The following is a 13,957-nucleotide window of genomic DNA, read 5'->3' as shown; positions in this document are numbered from 1 at the left end:
TTATCATTTTTTGTTTCTCTGTTCTTCCTCATACATTGATAAGATCTTGTCAGAGAAGTCATGGAAACTCCAAAACGCAAGAAAACAATTCCTTATGAAGACTTTTGGAGGATCATCTTTGAGAAACTGTGTCACAAAATTAAATACTTATTTTTACTCTGTTTTTTACACTAATAGGCTTGGCAAAAGAAAGAATAGAGTTTCATAGTCACTGTTCTTTTAAGTTAAATTTAAGTTCTGAAATTCTGAAAGGTTTTGGCCAGTATGATTCTTCATTACTCACTTTCCCGTTCAGTTTTGCTATTGATCCCTGGTTGATCACCAAGGCTACCAAAATTAGAGCAGCAAACAGCTGACGTTAAAATAGTCGTAATGACTATAAGCTAGTTTTTAGAGCAAATTTCACAGTATAGTTAAGAGATTCCAGACATATGGCTGACATTGAAAGCACCATGCAAAACAGAAAACATTTCTAATGTTGTGTCTACTTGCTAATTGCAGTCAGGCTTCCAAATTGTCTATCCAGAGATGCCTTATTCTTTTGTCTTTTTTCACTCATAATAATTGAATTTCAAGTATGAGAAAGGTTCTGTATTACGCATTTTCCCTAATATAGCCCTTTCCCTTTCTGTGTGTCCTTCAGCCATCTTTCAACCCTGTAAAGTGTTTCTATTAAATAATGAGTGGTATCATTCACATTTTCCAATTAAAAAGTCTGAAGACAAGCACCATAGTCAGAGTGTCTTTTAAAAATCTCAATCAGATTACTAATAGTAGCTGGGTAAGAAGTTGTTTATTCATTTTGATGGTAACCTCTAGGCAATAGATGAAACCAACGTATGCTGAAATGATGCTAGCTTATTGCAATATGATACCAATGGGAAATTTCTAAATTACTTGATGTGCTGGAACTGGGGTAGAATTCCATAAAATATTTTATTCCATAATTCTGTATTCCAAATACAGTGCATACTATTCTTTTTAAAATTCAAAAACAATGGTTCAAAGATTAGCCTAGTAAAAATCTTGCAAACCCACAGCTTTTGTACATTAATGTGAGAGAGTGTGTTTTTGATTCGAAAAAGAAAGGACTGGAAAAATACATTGAAAATTTGCCCACTGATGTAAAATCCAATCACTGTGACGCACATAATTTTCATTATTGTGACACTGTTTTGTTTTTTTCATTTGGCTAACACTGAAAACTGAAATGGTGCTTCCAAATTCATTTGAAAACATTTCTCTGCTGAGCAGCTGATAATGTAATTTGGATAAGTAGTAAAGAAGCAGCACGTGATTAAAGAAAAATAACAGAATGAAACCCAGCAGTGGAAAATTCCTTACAATAAATGTTTTTGAAGGTAAGAGGAATTTAAAGTGACAGGGAAGAATGCACAGAAACCAAGTAATAGATGGCATGTTATATGCTATTGAATATGGAATGGTGACATAATACTATATTATGTAGCATTTGAAGAGTAATCTGCTGCTAATATTTAAAACATTTCTGACAAAAGCCAAATCTTTGAAAGAAATGCGCCTAATCCAGAGGGATTAAAATTTAGGAAGCTGAGATCAGATGTTGAATCAAACAAAACAGGAATTTAATTGATAAGATAGTATTCAAAGAGAATATAAACAGAGAGAAAAGGGTACAGATAAAAAGGAGGTGAGAGGACAAAGAATAGTAAGGAATAGATGCTATTTTTAAAAAGACTTGAGGGTAAGTAATGTGTTGTAACTGTAAGGACTGAACTCCCCATCTGCTATTCAACTATTCCTGTTTGGATGCATCTTCACTGCCTTTGTGATCTCTATCCATATGTATGTATGTATGTATATATATATATACACACAGAATATATATATTCTGTAATCCAGCATTGTAAGTGGGAATGCCATTACCCCTGCTTTACCCCAGGAATTTCTTCTGTGCAGAAGGATTCTGTTTTTACTAGCTTTGTGTCTGGTCTTAGAGCAGAGTAAGATAATCTGAATATCAATTTGATCTGGCACATCTCTTGCATGAACTAACACAGCACATGGTAAAGCAACCGATGTCCCTTTTATTTGACTACATAAGTATAGGAAAACAGCTGATTAATTAGTCCCTTCTTACCATGATCACCAAGCAGCATTTCAGGTGAGTAAGTGGGGGCAGCTGATTGTGCTCGCATCATTAAGGGAAGAAACAGTCATCTTTTGGAGGAGAGCAGAGAGCTTGAAAGGCATTAACAATGTTTTGTTCAGCCTGCGTGGTTTGACAAGGTGGGAAGCAAACTGGCGGCCTCATTCTCCCAGGAAGATAGAATAAGATAGGCAGCAAAACAGCCAGAGGATTGCTCAGCATTTCAGAGAGCAGGATGGAGGAGCAGGGTAATTAATTTTAATACAGGGTCATGGCTGGAAATCTTGGTTGTGCATTACCACTCTTGTGGGTTTGCCCTCTGGCTGGGGGCATGTGCTTTCACTTTTTATCTGTCTTCACACCAGTAAAATGTGACCAATGATACTTGTTCCTTTTGTAGGCATTTTCCAATGTTTAGTTCATTAATGCTTTTGAAGTATGCAAAAGCCCTGGAAACATCACATATTTCTAATCCCGCTGTTCATATATTAGAAAGTCTGTTGTGTACAGTCATTACATTCACTGTACAGATGGTTAGTTTAGACTGTAGTTAATTTCATAAATGCAGCGGTGTGAACATTTCCAAGCAATACATAGAGTAGAAGCTTTAAGCCAGATCTGTAGATTACTTGGAAATGAGCCTTGAGAGACTTGAAGTGCCTTCGTATGGGAATGGAAAGGCAGACAGGCTGGCAGGTGGATAATTGCAGGCACAAAGGGAAAACATCAAGGGAGACTTGCATGCTATGTATCCTAGTACTAAATAATGTAGTTTTTGTTTAGTAACGGCAAACGTCCACTCTTAAATCCACTGGTTTGTGTCTGAAAGTGCAGGCGTGTTGATGAATGGGAGAAAAATGAGGAGAATGTGACAGCAACCTGGTGTCTTCTTGCACATTAGCGTTCAGTGCATTGACGCTATGGAGGAATGAGTTGGGCCAAGTCAAGGTGAAGTGCATCACTCTGAATATTTTTGTACTGCCTGTGACTTGAGGAATGCCAGATGGAGGTACAGGGCCACGGGGCAGAAAGCGAGTGCCAATGCATGCTCCTGTGGACACTTGTTACAACGCAGGCTCCAAGACTGGTCTGTTTTCGTTTGTTTCTCCTTCATCCCACCATCTGCTTTTCTCTTACACTCCTGAAGCTCTGACTGACCTTAGAGGGGCTGGAGGAAGGCAGTGCCAATGACGGGCTGTTGAACCTGTGTCCCTGGCGACAACTCTGCCTGTGGGTTGGAACCACCCCTGAGACAGGCAAATGGCCATGGGTTGTATCTTACTGTCATGGCAAGCCACATGAACAGGATGCATTTCTTTTGAGGGAGAGGCTTCTAGTTTTAATTACAATAAACTTTCTTTGTCTACTATACCAGACTTAGTGCACTGAATGCTGTATCCCAGGCTGTTCTCAGTCGTGCTATCTGCAATTCTTCAGACACTTTCAGCTGCAAGTTTTTCAGAGTGTTTGATTACAGGTTCTTAACTGCTGCTCATCTCCTGCTGATACTACACAAAACCTGCCAAAAGCCTTCTTTTGTAGATGGAGTTGAATCTGGATTACTTTCCAGACATTCTGTCAAGAAATTATACAGCACAGAAAGCAGCTTTTGTTTCCATGGCCATTCCAATACAGGCTTTTCTCTCCTTTTATCTGCATATGGTTTGTTTCTCTGAAAAAAACTGGAATAATTCAAATGTAATTTCAAATGAGTATGCTTAAAAGATGAGAATAGTTGCTTTATTTTACACACAGATCTCTGTGGTTCAGTGTGGCTAGGTGTTTCCTTTTGCTGTTGCTTAACATGAAGAATAGTTTGAAAAAAAAATAAACAGGCTTATTTTTTCATAAAATTTGGCATTTATTTCATAATTGTTTCTTTATAAATAAAGGTATTGATCCTGTAGATTTGTTATTCAAGTCATATGCTTGAGCTAATTTAAATGATAATGTTAATGTGAGTGGGATAATATCTCAACCTCATGCTGCTCACTAATCTGCAGCAACCAACGTTTTTATCTCTTCTCTCTCCAGCACTGCAGTGATAACACTCACCATTGCCAATCAGATATGAATATCGTAGGTGCTTGGAAGAGAGGTTACACTGGAAAGAATGTTGTGGTGACCATCTTGGATGACGGCATTGAAAGAAACCATCCAGACTTGATGCAAAATTATGTGAGTGTCTGCAGTTTGATTTGCTGCTTTATTGTTAACTTGAAGTAAATTTGGTTAAATTACTAGAAAGGTGGAGGGAGGAAGGGAGGGCGAAAGGGAGGGAAGGAGGAAAGAAGGAAAACATCTCATAAGAAGGTTTCCTCTTGATATGATAACACCATTAGGAGGAAAAAAGATGAATTTTGGTAATTTGTATTCCTTTAGTTTGAAAGTTGAGTCTGAACATCTTTAGTATCTGAATGCACCTTGTAACTTAGTGCTACATTTCTGAAGGATTGGAGTTAATAATCAGATGTTTTTTTCTCTTCTATAATAATTTTATCAAATATCTTAATACACTCAGAACTTAGGATCAGAATAACTGCTTTCCCCAGTTCACATGAGCAGCTGAAGTCCATTCTTGACCAATTCATTTAGCTAGGAAGACAGTAGCTCTTTCAAAGGCTGTAATGTTAGGCGAATCCTTCTATGTATTTATTTTCAAAGCTATTTATCTTACTGCTAGAAATAATATTAAAGGAAGAGGATATGACTCAATTAAAAACAGGTGTAGAATATTTTGGAGTCTTTATAGTAAATCCCTCTAAATCTCAGTGAGCCTTCTCCCAGTTTGCTATAGGAGAAGATCTGTGTGCTTTTATTTTTATTCTTTTTTTTTTTCTTTTTTTTTAAACTATGTCAGATATTTCGTGTCACATCAGAAGATTTATGTTTGGTTATGGTTCATCATATTTAATGATTGTTTTAATATATTTCGGAAGGGTTGCATCATGCTAGGAGAAGCTGGTTCTTCAGTGTGGACTTCTTTTGTTACCTTCAGAGTTTAAAGCTGCTCGATGTGTCAGGGCCATGCTTTGCTGGAATGGTTTTTCCTGAGCTTCAGAAAGAGGCATTTACCTGAAAGCACTTGACCTTAGCAACCTTATTATTTCTCTCAAAAGAAGTGCATGAACAGTACATTCACACAAAATAAGAAAATGTAGTTGGGTTAAGTACAATTGTTGAAGATGACTGTTGCAAAGCAAATAGGGTGGTAAGGCACTGGCACAGGCTGTGCAGAGAAGCCATGGATGTCCCATTCCTGGAGATGTTCAAGGTCAGGTTGGATGGGGCCGTGATCAGGTGGCAGACCTGCCTATGGCAGGGGGTTGGAACAAGATGATCATTAAGGTTTCTTCCAACCCGAGCCTTTTTTTCCCAAGTTGCATACCATCTTGAAAAACATTGACAAGATAAACATGTCAATTACATCTTTAACAACCAATCTGCAACCATGTCCATAGTTTAAATCCATTTATTTTAAATTAGCAGTACTTACATGTGTATCCTTCCTTACATTGGATGTGGAGCTCAGATCTGAAATACTTGGGTAGGACTGCATAAACAAAAATGAGAGCCCTTTGCCCTATTTGTCAGTATGTAGTTGATCCTAATACATGTCACATCTTTCCCTTTAATCTCTAAAGTTGTTTAAACAAACCAAGCATAACTTTATCCCTTCACTGAATGACCTAGATTGTATCATGTGTCATTTCATCCTAGTACTGTCCTTCCACTGAATTTAAAGCATCTATTTATTCCCTCCTCTCTCCTTTTCCTCTTGCCAAGAAGGAATTCCCCTAAAGCAGTACACATTGCTTGTTTGATGACAGATGCCTTCTATATGTCAGGTTATAGCTGGTGTGACTGCAAACAGGAATATTTGAGGTGGATGTGGTAACTGGTTTTGAAAAAAGAAGAGATTAGAAAGAACTGCTTACCATGTCAACACACTGCATGCTTCCACAGAGATTAATGGGAGCCATACAAACCAGCAGCTATGTACTCTATGAACTATTTTCAGCTGGAATAATCTTGGTAAAATTTGGAGCAAAAGTGTGCAGATATTGTAGCTATAATTGAAACAGTTACAGTCCCAGACAAATGGGAATGCAATCTAAGTCACATATTAAGCTGTACTTTCTATAACAATATCCTTAAGAAACTTACGTTGTTCCCTGAAACTATGACTGAAAGTTCGGTCATTACCTTGCAAAGAATTTTTACTGAATTGTGAAATGTTTAGCAAAATCTGAACTTTGAGAATGAACTCTCTTAAGTTCCAAAAGATTCTTAGAAGGAGTATAGTCTTTTTGCTTAATGAAATGACACTTTCTTCTCTACAAACAGAACTACATGTTTTCAGAGCATTCATATTCTTCCCTTTTCCAAAAATAAAGTCAGTAAATGGTGTAATTATTAAATATATAATCCTTTCCTTTAAAAAAAAAAAAAAAGTGATCGTCATAGAACCACAGGAATGTTAGTTAACCTAATTACTCTCTTGTAGAAACCTGCTGAAGAATTTATAGGCCACATGACTCAATGGCTAATTAATGAGAAAATGGTTTTCTTTCTCCTGTTGGCTACAGGATTCGCAGGCCAGTTTTGATGTCAATGGAAATGATTTTGACCCTATGCCTCGATACGATGCCAGCAACGAGAACAAGTAAGGCACTATGACACTTAGACATTTTCAGTTCTGTTCATCAAAGAAAGAATACCAGTTTTGCTCCAGAAGCCAAGGAAACTTGAACCCTAATAAAGCAGCGTGATTTGCATTTAAATATTTGTGAAATATGTATTTATTTCTCTTCCTTTCACACTGCATGACACTTGCTCTTTGAATGCATTTGGAGCAATCCAAAAACACATTAAAAATAGTTTGAGAATTCTGTGTGTGTGAAATGAACAATTTTCAATCCTTTTGGGATACAAAATATAAGCAGTGACTCTTAGCATTCTTATATTCCATCTCTCTGAGTTATTGGCAGGTTGTTGTGTGCGATAACTGTCTTGGCTTCTGACTTCCTTAGACTTCAGAGACTTTCTGTTTTGAAAGAATATGTAAGTTAGTAAGATTTTACTTTCTAATATAATCAGTCTTTTAACCTCATGGAGATTTTACGTGTAAAAGTTTGCTAGAAACTATATATAGCACTAATAGCAATTCTGGCTAGCTGTAATATCAGTGTTATATGATTGGCCTAATATATCTGCATGAGCGATGCATTTCTCCTTCAGAACTTAGCTTCCTGGTATTTGTCATTCTAACTCTGCTCTTCAGATTTTGAAGGCTAGGAGGGAAGTTGGCAGGGACACCTCACGCTCAGGTGGCAGGCTTCCTTTCTGACCCAACGGGTATTTGAGGGCAGTTTTTTTTTAACTGTGTATCTGGCATAAAAAAAATAGCTTTATGTGGAATCACATGTATTAGAGAAATCCTAGTAGCTGTCAAAATGCTGTCTGAGCATATTGTTTTCTGAAATTTAGGTGTTTCTTAGTTCTGGAAAGCAGTTAATGCTACTTGCTTGCAAAAAACTGAATGCAAAAGGTGAAACTTTGTCTTTTACACAAATACTTTTGAATTTGTGGGTGGTTTTTTTCACTGTTTTTTTTTTTTTCTTTTTTTTTTTTTTTCCTTTTTTTCCCCTTGCAATTCCATAAACTTTCTCCAGAAGAATGTAGCAGGTATTAGGTAACTCACTGAGAGTCAACAGAACATTTAGCATTAATATGACTGCAGGAACCAATTAGAGCAATCTTGGATCACACTTGGGTGGGAGAATGCCCATCTTCTCAATATAGAAGGGAAAATACATAAATATGGTGAAGAACAGAACCCTAATGTTTGTAGCTACCTGTTACATACAGACGGACTAATCTTAGAGCAAATCTCAAGGACCTACTGTAGGTACTTTCTTAAGATGAAATAACCACAAAAAATTCATGTTATTCCTGATGAATATTTGTTTGCTCAGTCAGCATGATCCTTACCAGTTGGCTGAGATGTGAAATACATAAGAATTTAGCTCTTAAAAAAAAAGAAAAAAAAAAAAGCATGGAAATAAATATTCATATGTGCATGACTAGAAATCCTGTTTAGCATAAAAAGTATTATGATGGTGTTAATTTGAATCATAATAAGAGTTTATTTGTTGGTGGCTTCAATCAGCATATGTTCTCACTCAGTTATTTGATTCTGTTTATTGCCAATTTTTTTTTATTTAGGAACAAGTACATACAAGAATTGTTTCTTCCCCTTTTGCCCATTAGGCATGTCTTTCTCATCCTATTTTCACATAGAATCTCAGATTACTGAATCATATCTATCTCTTTTTCACTAGACATCTCCTGGAGCAAGAGTACCACGAGAGTATAAATAGATAAATTCAGTAACACCCTTTGCTTTCAAATATGTAAACATGCTGCACGTGCTGACTAGTTTAAGTTTATACAAGGAAGAAAATGTTGATGTGGAACAAATGGTAGAAAGACCCAGTGGCTGTATTGACTCACTTAGTGGCAAGCCAAGAATTTCAGAACCAGATGCTTGTAATGAAAATGCTAATACTACACTGAAGTTTTTAGGAGATATCCTCAAGACAAACGTTCATTGAAAAAGAGGAATGAAAAAAAAAAAGAATATCAATTTCTAATCTTTCCAAGTTCTTTTGGTTTATGTGTTTGTTGTTTTTTTTTTTCCCCACAGCTGAAGAATTTCATGTGCTGTTATTATTTTAGCTTAGGAGGTGACTTGCCATGAGTGCCAAAAGGCTAGAATCAGCGAATGTGCTATAAATTTTTGGTGGATAATAAAAGAAATCTTTGTTTTGGCATATGATAAATCTTAGAACTGCAGTCTAGATTTCTGAAAGCATTAGTCACTTTCAAATGGAATAGTAACATACCACCATAAATTGTTTTTAGCCTGGAGCCTGTAGGCATTGCCAGTCAGCATGCTACAACAACTAATTTGTATGGCTAACTACTTCAGATGCGCTTTGAACTAGATGCTTACATTTTATACCCATACTGAGCTTGGAAGAGTGAAAATGGTGACCTCCACTTCTTATCCCATGTTTTTCATTACTCCTCCCTTTCTCAAGCCATTGTGCAATTTACCAGAGTAAAGAATTAATAAGGCTGTGAACCGTGCTACCAGAACATCAACAACTAATTTCATTTTCAGCCAGTTTCTTTATTCAGCTCATCCCGAGGTCAGAGGAGAGCTAGACAGACGTGAGTGGGGAGAATGAAGGATGACCTGCACCTCTCACTGGTATGACCAGTTTCACTGAGATAAGGTGACAGCGCCCCAAGCACCCATAACTACTGTCTACAAAACTGAGAGTAATGTTGTCAGCAATAATTTCCAAGGAGTTTTGAGGAAAGATGTGACAGTCAGCCTATCTCACAGCTGAGCTGCCAGTTTGCATCATATCCTCTGTCCTGCTGCCCTCATTCCCTGAAAACACACTTTGGGGATTCACCCTGTACATGATGATGCTTCTGTCCTTAGAGCTGGGACACAGTGATGGCATGCTCAGAGGCCTCCCAGTGCCTTTCAAGTCTTTTCAATGCTGTGAGTGCTCTGCTTAGGTGCTCAGTATTTCCGATTAGCAGATACACTTAGCCTGGAAAACAGTACCTAAGTACCTTCAATTCCTTCCCTAATTCTCTTTGGACTCAACAAGAATTACATATTGACATAGGCACTGATATCTAGAGCTCTATCAGAGCCCATCTAGGACTCCGTATTTTTAGATATCTAAATTCAGGATGGGAATTCTGATTATCCCAATGCATGTGGTCATTTGGCACACCTCAAGTTCTGCCTGGAAGGTGAGCTAACCACGACCAGGGAGCATTCTGAAAACCATATTTTGCAAAGATTTAGCAATGTGCATGATCAGTTCAGTTGATTAGCACATCCTGCTATAGAAACTGGATAATATTACATAATGGCCAATTGTGTCATCCAGTAAATATGGGAATGTAAAAATATACTAATTTCATGAAATGATCTAGTGTACTCTATTTCATGTTGTAACAACACTTTAAAGGATGGAATGATAAGGATTAGAAAAGAAATACTGTAAGAAAAAAACCGGTGTCTCTGGACTGCTTTGGATGCATCTGTAAAATATCAAGGTCTGTTTGTTAGCTTTTCATTTTTAATTAGTGGTGAACACTTTCTGTTGCTTATTAATGGTGGAGAAAGTATAAGAAAAAAACTGAGGCCTTGTGAAGAGGCTGTTGATAAACACAGTAGTGCTTTCCAGAATGATTTTCTTCAAGATTTAAATTAAATCTTTCTATTAGCTAAAGAGAATAGGAGACTAGAAAAAAACATTAGATTAGTCTCTCAAGACTTGTAGTCAAAATCAGGGTGGGTTGATAGTTTCTTTAACTACTATGGTATGTAGGAGTCCTGCCAGAGGTTTACTTTGGTTTCTACAAATTGGCAGCAAATCACAAAGCTTGTAAATAGTACAGGCCTATACTAGAACTTCCTTTTGCTCAGAGGCTAGAGACAGCAGTCAGCTGTGGATGAAGTTGTTACTGCTATGCAAAGCATCTTGTTTTGATATACTGCTAAGCACTGCTGCTTAATTCTTTTTCTGTTATTCTACAGATACCTGTAAATAATTGTGCATTGCTAATCACAGGTCCGTGATCAGAAAGCAGATGGACTCACTTAAATGTATTCTGCTCATTATATAGCTACATAAATTAAATACCTATTTATCTATATGTATGTATATATATATGTATATATGTATATATATATGGGTATGTATGTATGTATGCATTAATGTGCTTTGTTATTTTGGCCAAACTAGAATGTGTTTTCCATGAGAAATTTCTCATGATGGTAATTCAGAGCTTAAATCTGATTCTACAGGCAGATTTTTTTTTAAAACAGAACCTTTAAAAAAACTCTTTTAAATAATACCACTTGATTTTGATGCTGTTTTTATTAAGCTTGGGTAGGAAAAATTAAAAGTAAGCCATCATTCCTGTTTTGTATATACCAGCTGACTGTTTTGAATGCCTCTTCAACATTTTTCAGTAATGCATCCCTTTACATAAAGAAGTTGTTTAAAAAACCTTCTCAGTTATCTTTTAATGATACAACTGGGAGACAATAAGTTTTGCTTTTCAAAAGCCATAAAAATTGCACCTACTCCTTGATTTCTTCACTTTCAAAGTTTGCAGAACCTGGACAGCCTTACATCTTACCATACAACAACAAAAATTTAATGAGTTAATAAGTTTCAGTCCTGCTTGATTCAGCATCTTGGCATTATTTTTCAGTGGCAGACGAATACATCCATTCTAATTCGTTGTTACTTTTCTTTTGCCAGTCACATCAATGGATGTAGTTGCACAATAAAACGCTACAGGCTTAATGTGGCATGCTGCTAGTTTGTACCAGCTACTTACTTCAGAGTCCTCTAGTATGTCCTAAGCCATTTAATCAGAATGGACATCAAATATTTGACAGAGAGATCACCTTCTGTTGTCTCCTTGATGGTCAATAAGCTAGAAGTAAAAAGCTTTATGGACTGCTGTGACACTATTCAGGACAGGTGTCTGAGAAACTGAGCACAGTCAAACACGGAGCATGAAGTCTGTCACTGCTGCCTAGAATGATCATTTTAAAAAGGTTCCATTATAGCATTGCGATAGAAGGAGTTACTGACAAGTGGAGTTGGCTGTCTGTAGAGTTTATATATTTCACAGAATCATAGAATTGATCAGATTGCTCAGAGCCCTGTCCAGCCTTACCTTGAACGTGTCCAGGGATGGGGCAACCACTACATCTCTGGACAACCTGTTCCAATGCCTCTTCACCCTTATTGTAAAACACTTTTTCTTTATATGCAGTCTAAATTTATATCCCCTCTTTTGGTTTGAAGCCATTTCCCACGTCTAGTCACAACTGACCTTGTGAAACAGTCTGTCCCCACTCCATGCACTCCAACAGGTCTGTGTCTCTTCTGCACTGAAGACTCTCCATCTGGACACAGTACTCCTGGTGAGTCCTCAGCAGCACGGAGTGGAGGGACAGATTCACCTTCTGTGAACTGCTGGACATTTTTGATGCAGCCCAGTATATAGTTGGCTTTCTGGACTGCAAGAGCACATTCCTGGCTTGATTAGTAGTATGCAGCTGTTGCTATTGTTTTGCCATTGACTGTGTCATATGTTGAAGACAGAACTTAGGGGAAGATAAGCTGTACTGAGGAGCACTGCTACACCATCTAATTCTGTATCACATGTGTGAAAAAACAAGGTTGCTGTCAGATGGCTAGTCATGAAAACATACAAAAAAAAGTTCAGTGAAGTTATAAACTAGTCGCTCCTTTTCTGCTGTGCCTGCTCAAGATTTTCCAGCTGCACTGAGCTGTGGATCACAAAGTTCGCATCTATAGGGAGGGCCTCGGTAAGCTAACGCTTAAGCTGTGGAGAGAGCTATGGAGATAACTTGGAGCAAGGTATCAACTTTTAAGATAAATTATTTTTCAGAGGGCATCTGTATTCTTGGTGTCTGTTCTTGGTTTGTAATGTAATTCTTTTTGTCTTCTTCCAGCACCTAGAGGCTGAAAAGCTGAAGAATTCAGTAATGGTGCAATCTTGCAGTGTCTTCTCTCCAGTGCTAGCATATCTTATCTTAAAACAGATAAATGTTCTCTAATAAGGAGGTGATTTAAAGTAGAGAATTAACTTATTGATATATGTAGTTCAGACCAATGGATTGTATGCTTACAATGAGTGTGTCAGGGAACAACAAGAATCGTTGAGCCCAACTCCTGTCTCCACACAGGCTCGTGTGTCTGAGAGCATTGTCCGAAGGCTTCTTGAGCTCCAGAAGGTTTGGTGCCATGATCACTTGGGTTCCATAGCCCGCCTGTGCTCTTGGTGAAAAATCTTTTCCTAAGCTCCATCCTGACCCTCCGCTGATTCAGCTCCATGCTGTTTCTTCAGGTCCTGTTGTCATCAACAGAGAAAAAATCAATGCATTCCCCCACGTATGCAGGATTTTAGTGAGGGCTATCAGGAAACTGTAGATTTTAGATTCTATTCTTTAAGAATTGACAAAGTATTCACTTCTGAAAACCATTTCTAAACTATGGCTGTCCAACATTTTGGCTTCCCTGGGCCACACGAATGAAGAGAAATTGTCCTTGGCCAATGTTTTGGTTATTGCTGAGGTGATGAGCACGTGCCTAGTTCCAAGGCAGGGCCCTCGGTGGGGAAGAGCCACCACCATGATGGTGTGGGGCAGGGATAGGGGTAATTACTAGCTGTCTGGGGCCACATGCAGCCTGTGGGCAGCAGGCTGGACATATCTGGTCTAAAGCAAATAACAAAATAACACAGAGACTGATGGTATAGAAGCTACAGTCAGAGACTGCAGTTCTGCTTTATCATATTTTGGTTCTATTCTGAATTTAAACTTGCTGCCCTTATCACCAATATCTTATTGCACTGCAGTTTTAGCAGATATGAATAATGAAGTAGGGTTCAAGATCTGTCAGCTTATAGTGAACTCTGACACATTGTACAAGGAGCAGTTGTTGTGATTTTGTGTTGTCAGCTAGCTTCAAAGTCATGATCTAATCACGAAACCAAGTGCTTAGGGACATGATGCAGTGTGGAGATTATGAAATATTAGATTTGTGTTGCTAATGGTCCCAGTATAGTAACTATGAGAATTAGGAAGGTGAATATTGTCTTACAGCTCAGCTTGCAAAATTGTGCTTTGCTGAAGTAGTCTAACTCTACAGATTAGTTTGGAGACTATTTTTCTTCCTTCCCATT

General features: G+C 37.7%; 1 protein-coding gene across 5 annotated transcripts in view; it reads left to right on the top strand.

Annotated features, from left to right (window-relative positions):
• PCSK5 (proprotein convertase subtilisin/kexin type 5) overlaps nucleotides 1-13,957 on the top strand; it is a 264,454-nt gene that overhangs the window by 69,669 nt on the left and 180,828 nt on the right. For all 5 annotated transcript variants that reach the window (XM_052701373.1, XM_052701376.1, XM_052701375.1 and 2 more), the window contains exons 4-5: nucleotides 4,163-4,306; nucleotides 6,718-6,794. In XM_052701373.1, coding sequence (XP_052557333.1) covers nucleotides 4,163-4,306; nucleotides 6,718-6,794 — 221 coding nt within the window. The remainder of the gene's footprint in view (nucleotides 1-4,162; nucleotides 4,307-6,717; nucleotides 6,795-13,957) is intronic.

The sequence above is a fragment of the Tympanuchus pallidicinctus genome, unplaced genomic scaffold (assembly GCF_026119805.1).
Source record: "Tympanuchus pallidicinctus isolate F22 unplaced genomic scaffold, pur_lepc_1.0 scaffold4, whole genome shotgun sequence".
Taxonomy (NCBI): domain Eukaryota; kingdom Metazoa; phylum Chordata; class Aves; order Galliformes; family Phasianidae; genus Tympanuchus; species Tympanuchus pallidicinctus.
The sequence above is the reverse complement of the archived record's forward strand: the minus strand, read 5'-3'. Positions and strand labels throughout refer to the sequence as shown.